Source organism: Colletes latitarsis, chromosome 11 (genome assembly GCF_051014445.1).
Source record: "Colletes latitarsis isolate SP2378_abdomen chromosome 11, iyColLati1, whole genome shotgun sequence".
Lineage (NCBI taxonomy): Eukaryota > Metazoa > Arthropoda > Insecta > Hymenoptera > Colletidae > Colletes > Colletes latitarsis.
The window spans coordinates 25,712,731-25,721,635 of record NC_135144.1 but is presented as its reverse complement, the minus strand read 5'-3'; the positions used below and the strand labels follow the sequence as shown (position 1 = coordinate 25,721,635).

The following is an 8,905-nucleotide window of genomic DNA, read 5'->3' as shown; positions in this document are numbered from 1 at the left end:
GGGTGATCCGGGGGAAAAAGATGGCGGCTCCCCGCCGCGTCGAAACGTTGCTGGAAGGGCGCGAAAAGTGTGACGTAAAAATGCAAAATGGGGGCACAGGGTCGATTATAATGTTCGCACATTCGGCGTGAAGTGGTCTGTTTCAGATTTAATTATCCTCTAGCCGTGATAAAGGTTAACCTTCCGTCTGTGTTCCCACTGTCACGAGCACGCCGAAGGTGGGAGAACCGTTCCCGCTTTCCAGCCGATTTCTGACACACCGAGCCCCGGCACGGGGCAGTCTTCACCGGTGTCTCGACCACGCTGGTTCCTTTCGTCGACAACGCGTCCGTGCCTCTTTCTATCCCCGTTGGCCCTCCGAGAACCCAGTGATCGATAACGCCGGGGGTACCCTCGATCACGAATTTTCCACGCCGCGGCTACCGCGAAATGAGATCCAGCCGCGCGAGACGAGCGTCCAGGACTCTGTGAGACGTCCACCAACCCCACCACGAAGCGATAAACTCGAAGAGAGTCGAGATAAAGCACCGGTGGTGACTCCGGTACCGTTAACTTGCTCCCAGAAGGAACGTTCTCTCAGGTACGAGGCACCGTCGATTCTCTCTTGTTTCCTCTTTACACGCCCGAGGAACACGGTTTCCGTGGATGTAGCTTAGCGACGGGCACGAGGAGCTCTCGAGAGCCTTCGGGAAGTCTCGAAACTCCTCTCGAGGGATCCACGAACTCTTCGAACCCGTTTAAAAAGTCGAAGCTCGTCGGTGAACCGGGATTGAGAACCTCGAGGCGATTAATTATCTTATCGTCTTGAGGTATCGATCGAACGCGGTTGTAAACAATGTATCCTCGATGTTAATAATCTGCAATTTTACGATAATCTCGCGATAGGCTCGCTTTTTTCAATCAGAAATGATTGATTCGAGACTGATTTCTTTGCAAATTAATTTCCTGTTTCTTGTGTGTTTGTTTTTTTTTTTTGTAATATTGTATAGCATGATTTGGAGCAACAGGTTCTCCGTAATCGAGGAGTAAACGGAATGGAAACTATATAGTATGTAATGTTGGTTTAAAAATATTTTACAAGTACATACGTGTTAAGTAACGTATTTTTGTGCATTGCATAAATCCGTGTTATGTGATCGTGTCTTTAGCGGAAGCGAGATCAGTTTTTTTTTTTTTAAAGGAAACAATGATAGTTCATTATCGCACCGGGTATGATTTGAGAATCAAAATTATAGATTTCAAATCTACTGTTATAAAAACGTCAATATTAGGATCCCTTTTATATTTAGTGACAACAAAGGCATCGAAGAGTCGTAATTTAAGCGAATACGTATTAGGCAACTCTCTCTTAGATATAAATATGTATTCAATCACTGCAATGAGTAATACAAGTGTTTCTGATAATGATTTTTAATGAATAATTTTTGCAATGTATTCCAAAGGTTATCTTCCGTTGATGTTGATAAATGATACAATAATACGGTAATTAAGATTGAAACGTGTCGTGTTTAAATATAAGAATATAAGTGAAAATTAGAGTATTTTAGAAATGGGTTAAACAATACAAGTTTAAATAAGTGTTATTGAAAAAAAAAAGTAATATCCTTTTGTGAAACGTTGCGAGATTGTTTCAAATCGACTTTAAAGATCACAGAAAAATAATTAATTATTCTATTTTTGAGGTTCTTTAGAAGCTTGAAGATTTTCCAGAATTATCAGAAATTTTTCTGCATTAAATGTTTCCCAATTGTTCGAGATTTTTGGAATCTTGCAATTTCGAATAACAACTTGAAACATTTAGAGCCTACATGCTCTTGAATGTATCGAAAACTATCGAACGAGCAATTTCCTGGCTCGATGTTAGTATCTTTTTATAGCCGACTCTGATCGAAGGTTTCAAATGTCCCGCTGTTTTAACGTTGGACCGTAAGATGTACTTTTAAATATAGTATCGACGATATAAATTTTTATTTTATTTTACGTATCTCTATACTATTCAATTTTACAAATTTTAACGACTCGATGAACCAAATTATTTTTAATACAACGTACTTTTTCTGTCCTTTACATAATGAAACTTCTAACGTTTCAAGAAACTTGATATTTATTTTAGAAAATATTCCTAAAAATATTTCTAAATTCACCAGTATTGTCTTGATCATTGCTTTTGTTATTACGTAATTTATAGAGGTCTTCAATATCTAATGTTAAATTATTACACATATTAAAAAAAAATATTATTCTGATACATATTTAACACCACAGACTTTATCCTGAAGACCATGACTTGTTGTCTAAATAATTACACTAGCTCTCTTATCAAGTTATTTTTATCGATTTTATTTTCAAATCGCAGTAAGTTTGCTTTCTAAGAGAATCTGAATAGATGTTTCGTAACAAAATATTTACGTTACTCAATATGTACTTCCAACTATAAACAGCCCAGCAGTTGCGTTGAAGTTAATTTAAAATAGACTTAACAGCATCGACTGCAGTTTAGGAAGCAATTTCTTTCACTATCTCGTTATAATACACATATGTAGTCGCAGTATCGACTAAGAATCTCACGATAATTTGCAACAAGGAAAATGACTATACAAAAAACAAAAAAAAAAAGTATAATAAGTGGTCTATCAACCTATGATTCAGTTTATATTAAATCACACGTTATTTATCAAAAAAAAAAAGATCCAACTCAATTCGATCCACTTTTGTTGATATTCGACACACGGTAAAACGTTTACCGATAGATTTCAGGAAGCTCGTGCATTTCAATAAACTCGAACTATATTACAGATAAGAATTAAACTCGCAGCTGGGCCCGTTCGGAATGACTGGTTGCAAACGGTCATTAGTCGACGTCCACTGTTTAATTATCTTATCGTACAGGGAACTGCTGGATTAGGATGTTACACACAAAAGATAGATAGACGTTGCAGAGAATGTACTTTGCACGACTTTGTTCAATTTTCGGTCTCGCGTTCCGAGGCCGCGTCCTTGGAAATATTTTTCCCCTCGAGAACTTCCGAGCTTTAGTCATTGCAAATATTAGCCAATGTCAATATTAACGCTAGGTTTACGGACACTCGTTGCGCATATTTTTTAGACAGTTGCATTAAAATGCAGTTTTTCTTTTAATTAAAGGATACATCCATATCGTTACATGAATTCAATTCAACATAAATTGCTAACAAATAATATTTACGAGTCCTATAACGTTAAGTTTAGAATCTGAATGCGTAAAATTGAGTAAAGCTAGCGGGATACGTCGCTCCCGTAGGACAAAGAGCGATTCTATTACAGAAAATCTCATTTCTCCAATTTTCGACGATTGAAAATCTCGCTTTCTCCACATCGCGACAAGCTCCTTCGATCCCCCGGTGAAAGTTGCCTTTCCCAGCCATTTACGGGAGCGTCGAATTTCTGAAAAAAGATAATAGAATCTATCCTGGAACCCCTTCGATCTAGATTCCACGCTCGAAGTTACGAAACTCTTAAATATTATTTCTTAGAGAAAAATTTATGCGCATAATCCCGTGATTTCCTGCGAAAACGAAAACAATCGATTCAGTGAATGGCCGATTTAGCAGCGCGGCGAATCGGTCGGATATGCAAAATGGCGTGAAGGTTGCTCGCGGCGGTCGTTATCGATTCGCTAAAATGGCCGAAAGATCGCAGCAGAGTCGCGTACGCGCGAAACAGCAGCGACTCGTTGGAAACCCCGAAATGCATCGAGTCCAATCTCGTGATATTTTTCTAACCTCCGAACCATTGTAGTCAGGTCAATTCTGGGGACACAACAACAACAACAACAACAACACACGATATACCAAAGAACAACAGCCACGGTCACAATTTGAAAAACACCGCACACAAAAACAGCGCCCACCGAGCCATATTAAAACAAACAGAGACACGAGGGAGAAGGAACACGAAGTGGAACGGAGAAGGGGGCGCCATCTTCTTATCTATCGGCAGTTAACCGGCCAGGAAGCTCAACGATGTATGTCCGACAGATAGAAGTCCTTCCTGGCAAACAGAGGGCCAGACCCGACAACGGTTACTCCGCCATGGAACGGCAAGAACCTGGCCAGGACGACGGGACGATCACCAAGCTGAGGGAGGTGCCTCAATTCAAGGTGGACAACTTCCTCCTGACCGTCGAGTTCGACGACGGGGAGGAGCACTACGGCGAGAAGGCCAGAAAGGAACTGAGGGAGACGCCAGAGGTTGTTCAACAGGCCTTGAAGGACATCAGGGCGCTGCTTAAAGGTAACTTACCTCCTTTGCGACTTACTTTCAGACGGGGGACCACGATTGCAACGCGAAGAGCAACTCGAAGATGTCCCGTAACCAATGATGGGGGAATCTGAAAGAAACAATTGGATCATTTGATATTCGAGGATTTTTATTTTACATTTTTAATCAGGTTCGTCATTAAGAATAATGCTTTAGATATTTTTAATTGGAAGATTATTTAATGTATTTAATATTTTGTCGAGGAGTGTACACAGGGTGTTCGGCCACCTCTGGGAAAAATTGTAATGGGGGATTCTAGAGGCCAAAATAAGACGAACATCAAGAATACCAATTTGTTGATAGAGGCTTCGTTAAAAAGTTGTTAATAATTAAATTCAAAAATTTCAAATCGTTCTGGAAACTTTAGACGTTAATAATTTTTTAACGAAGCTTCAATCAACAAATTAGTATTCTTGATTTTCGTTCTATTTTGGCCTCTAGAATCTCCCATTAAAATTTTTCCCAGGGGTGGCCGAACACCCTGTATATTGGAATAGCTCGAGCACTTGTGGGAAAGTCAAGACGAGCGTGGCCCTCTGCTGGCGAGCGCGGGAAGCGTCGCCACGCAGTATTACGGAAGTAACTTCTCTGTTATCCGCCATGTACAATGACGTTTTGAATTATTTTTTTTATTCTCAACCCTTAATGGATACCATAGATGAAAATTCATCTGTGAGGAATTTTCACACATCCTTTTATTAGTTAAATTTTACTGAGCCCTCGAGAGGAAGACTTTATTTAATAGCTCGGGGGAAGAGATATTGAACGAAATACGATTTGCACGACGGGAAACCTCAGAGGCGCAAATTAGTTTATAATTCCTGGTGGCTTGGTGATTTAATTGCCCTGTCGCGGAGCATAATTGCAATTCGCCGATACACGTGTGTAAATTGCATCGTAGCGACCGTTTCGTCGACGCCAGGGGTCAACCTCGAACGGTTTTGCTCCCTGTGCTTTTAATGGAGATCGATTTATTTATTATTTCGTCCGAGTTCGTCGTTTTTTAGGATATCATTTCAGTTTTCGATTATATTTCGTTTATTTAAATGACCAAGGAAGCAAAGAAATAGCATAATAATATTTTTTTCTAGCAAACATTTCGCGCTGTTTCGATGCAACACGACATATACGAATTCTCTGTCATGCTCGGAACCGGTCGGTTGAAAATGAAAGTTTCACTTGCTCGCAAAGTCCCTTGAGTTGAACAAACAGGTACCAGCCATAAAAATTGTGTACTTTATGGCCATTTTCTCAGGTGATCTCCACCTGATGTCGAAAGTCGTTTCATTAAATTTCTCTTGTCTAGAAATGTAATATTTCCTTTATGATTTAACATTGTCGTTTGCAAAACTCGACAATGATTCAATTTTTACCACATGATGTATTCATTATTTAGAACGTAGAATATTTATTTTATGGAAACAAGCTTCGTTGCTACCCGCGACCGATTATGCACAATAATTTTCAGTTACTATCGAATTACACGCCTCGTCGTTCGTTCCTCTCACGCGAATAAACGACGCGTATTTTAGACCTTTCTGTTTTTCATCCTCAGGTGAACCCGATCTGATTCTCCCGGACGATGTCGAATTTTTCCAAAAATTTATGCGACCTTGCAAGTGGTATCCAAAGAGCAGCTTCGAGCTGGTGAGTGCACATTTTTTTTCTACACGTTTGTCAAATAAAAATATAAATTTTTTTTTTTAACTTGCAAAGAACATTTCAGAGTGCCTCTCGAAATGTTTATTCTAACACCTTCTCTTTGCACTCGACAGATGAAGAGGTTCTATAATTTTAGACTGCACCATCCACGTCACTGCGAAAATCTGTTGCCGAGTAAGGAAAAAAAGACATTATCCTCCGAAATTTTAATACCATTGCCAGAACGCACCTCGGAAGGTTGCAGGATACTTTTGATTAACCCTGGAAAAAAATGGAACACAAAGGTCGTCAGCCTCGACGATATATTCCGGTCGGTCATGCTGGCTTTGGATGCCGCCATGTCTGAACCGAGAACGCAGGTCTGTAAAAAGTAAATAAAATAAGTGAATAAAAAAATTCAAAATTTAATCCAGAATTTTCAAAATTGTTTAATTTTTCTTGGTATCTTTAGGAGAGTATTGCCAATGTATTCTTGAACTTCTCCCGATTAAAATGAGTCCAAACACGGCCTTATTCGGACTACTTTCGATTATTTTTGAAATCATTTTTGAAAAATGTTCAAGACTAAAAGTGGTCCGAACAATATCGTGTTTGGACTCATTTTAATCGGGAGAACCTCGCCAATCCATTTTCAATGCTGGCATAAAGATATGCAAAATTTGTAATTTTGGATCTATCAGCTGTGAAACTGTTTTCACGCGCGGTGTGCCGCGTTTGACGCATTATTCGTTTCAGATCGCGGGTGTGCACGTAATTTGTAACATGGACGGCTTCTCGTTGACCCACGTCGCGCAGTTTACCCCGAGTTTCGCCGCGATGGTCGCTGATTGGGTGCAAAGATGTTTACCCTGTCGTCTGAAGGGCATCCACATAGTGAATCAACCCTTCATATTCAACATGGTCTACGCTATTTTCAAACCTTTCCTTCTGGTAGGCTTTCCAGACACTCGCATTTATTTCTCCTTACCTAACTATTTTCGAACACTGTTAACAAATTTTTTAAATTAAAAAATGCCCGACCTATTAATTTTATAAAACAACAGTACGAACAAGGCAAAGAACAAAATCACGAATACAAAAGTGAATAGATACCGGGAGAATGGCATAAAAATATGACGATATTTAATTAGAAAAATAATAATTAGAAATAATCCATCTCCTCTAATTGTTGTAATGCTTTGCACGCTCCGCTTTTGATCGCGAAGCAAAGTGAAAGTAGCCGTCTAAATACACTAATTAGTTCCGTTAATTGTACATTCCGTGTGCTAGTTGCGCGAACCAGATCTCTCTATTGAGAAGATAATATTAACATTGAAAATTTGGAAACCTTGCAGGAGAAAACGCGTAAAAGAATTCACTTCCACGGCACGGACAGAGCGGCGTTGACTTCTCACCTGGGTAAGAAACCTGTTCCCACAGAGTTGGGTGGAGACCTGAAGTTGCCAAATGTACCGATTGGCCAAGGTATTTGCGACTACTTCTGCTGGTTCGAGCAAGACTTTCAAGGTAAATTAATTTTTCACTCCGTTCTATCGAGATTAATTTTTAAAAAATTCCAACATTACTGATTATAAAATGACAATAGTAAAAATGGAAGTTGTAAATAATCGAATTTTGTCAAATGACATTTACTTTCGAGCACCCTATATAGATGGCCATAATACGTCTCTAGGGACAGTATTTGCTAAAGGATATTTCAGATGCTACAGTTCTAATATTGACAAGAATTCTTCGCTACTACATGCGATCGTTTAATTTTCTTGAAAGGGTTCGCTCAATTGTGCCCCAACGAACAATCTGCCCTCCCCCCCTTATTCGAAGGCGATCGTCGCGCCTACAACTCATGCTTTGCGTAATTACTCGGCGTTGTTACGATGGTGCCATTATCATTTCGTTGCGTAACCGTATCGCGTATAATTTTCCTCGATGGACGGGAAGAAAAACGCTGATCGTGGCGGCCGCGCAACTTCGTCGTCCAATTACGTCAGAGAGGTTAATTAACGTACGCGAAAAAATCCATGCTTCACGGATAAGTTCGAGGTTTCTTTCAAGAACCATCGAAATCTTCGTCCGTGGAAACGTCTTGCAAATACTTTACTTCGAAAGTAACCCGCGACTTAAAATATACATACACATATCAATCATTGATGCAAATATCAATTAAAAAGTTCTCTTAGCATTTTGCTCGTTATAACTTCGTTACTGAGATACGAATGGTTTTATGTAGCACGTCAGTTTTGGCGCGCGAAATTTAAATCCTATCCTGGGTGAATTTAAAGATGGCGCTGGAGTTGCCATCTCGAAACTTCAACCGCGTATATCTCGATAACGAAGCATCGGATTGAAACGTGCCAAGGGACTGTTAGTTTATATCTGCACGAACGATTCTAAAGGATTCTGAAAAAAGTATCCTACATTCTTTGTTACTTTGTTTCTGATTACTTTTAATTTCTTTCCGCAGTTTCCAATACGTATGGGTTCAAGAAGAGCGTGAAATAATGAGGAACTGGCATCTATTCGTTAGCCTAATGGATCGTGAACACCGAATCTTGTCGAGGTAACGAGATCGCGCGATTCAAATTTCCGCGATCTAAACGAAATTCCCGCGATTTAAGATTAAGATCTAAAAAAAGATGGATTATTTAGTTCCGTTTTCATGGTTACAGTGAAGGCGATAACCGAAAGAGTTTAGTGTTTCTGATCGGAGTAATTAAGAAATAAGTTAAAAAGCTAGATGTAATTATTTTTGTTATCGATAAACGAGATATTAGAGTCACGTTACGTGCAATAAAGGGAAAGTTTTGCAATGAATTTGAGAGGTATTGTTATTCGGTACGATGGAGACGTTTAATCTTGAAACTTGAAATTCACAAACATGGTTTTATAATAAATTAAATTTTATTAGTTGCTGTTTTAGTATCACCAATTATTGCAGATGGCTACC

The 8,905-nt window shown here is 39.3% G+C and overlaps 1 protein-coding gene across 3 annotated transcripts; it reads left to right on the top strand.

Moving 5' to 3' along the window:
- The first annotated feature begins 282 nt into the window (after positions 1-282).
- LOC143348294 (alpha-tocopherol transfer protein) lies at positions 283-8,772 on the top strand. Of its 3 annotated transcripts, none has more exons than XM_076778363.1 (7): positions 283-580; positions 4,021-4,272; positions 5,855-5,946; positions 6,075-6,320; positions 6,697-6,891; positions 7,296-7,467; positions 8,423-8,772. In XM_076778363.1, the coding sequence occupies exons 2-7, from the start codon at positions 4,071-4,073 to the stop codon at positions 8,458-8,460; spliced, it is 945 nt and encodes a 314-aa protein (XP_076634478.1). In that variant the 5' UTR covers positions 283-580; positions 4,021-4,070; the 3' UTR covers positions 8,461-8,772. The 3 variants fall into 3 exon arrangements, with proteins under 3 accessions (XP_076634478.1, XP_076634477.1, XP_076634476.1); XM_076778362.1 differs by having other exon boundaries at positions 284-580; positions 4,017-4,272; XM_076778361.1 differs by lacking the exon at positions 283-580 and having other exon boundaries at positions 4,002-4,272.
- Positions 8,773-8,905: the final 133 nt, after the last annotated feature.

Coding starts and splice junctions, on each gene's coding strand:
- LOC143348294 (XM_076778361.1), top strand. CDS start 4,002: ATGTATGTCCGACAGATAGAAGTCCTTCCTGGCAAACAGAGGGCCAGA. Junction 6,892..7,295: donor TTTTCAAACCTTTCCTTCTG/GTAGGCTTTCCA, acceptor GAAACCTTGCAG/GAGAAAACGCGTAAAAGAAT. Junction 7,468..8,422: donor GTTCGAGCAAGACTTTCAAG/GTAAATTAATTT, acceptor TTCTTTCCGCAG/TTTCCAATACGTATGGGTTC.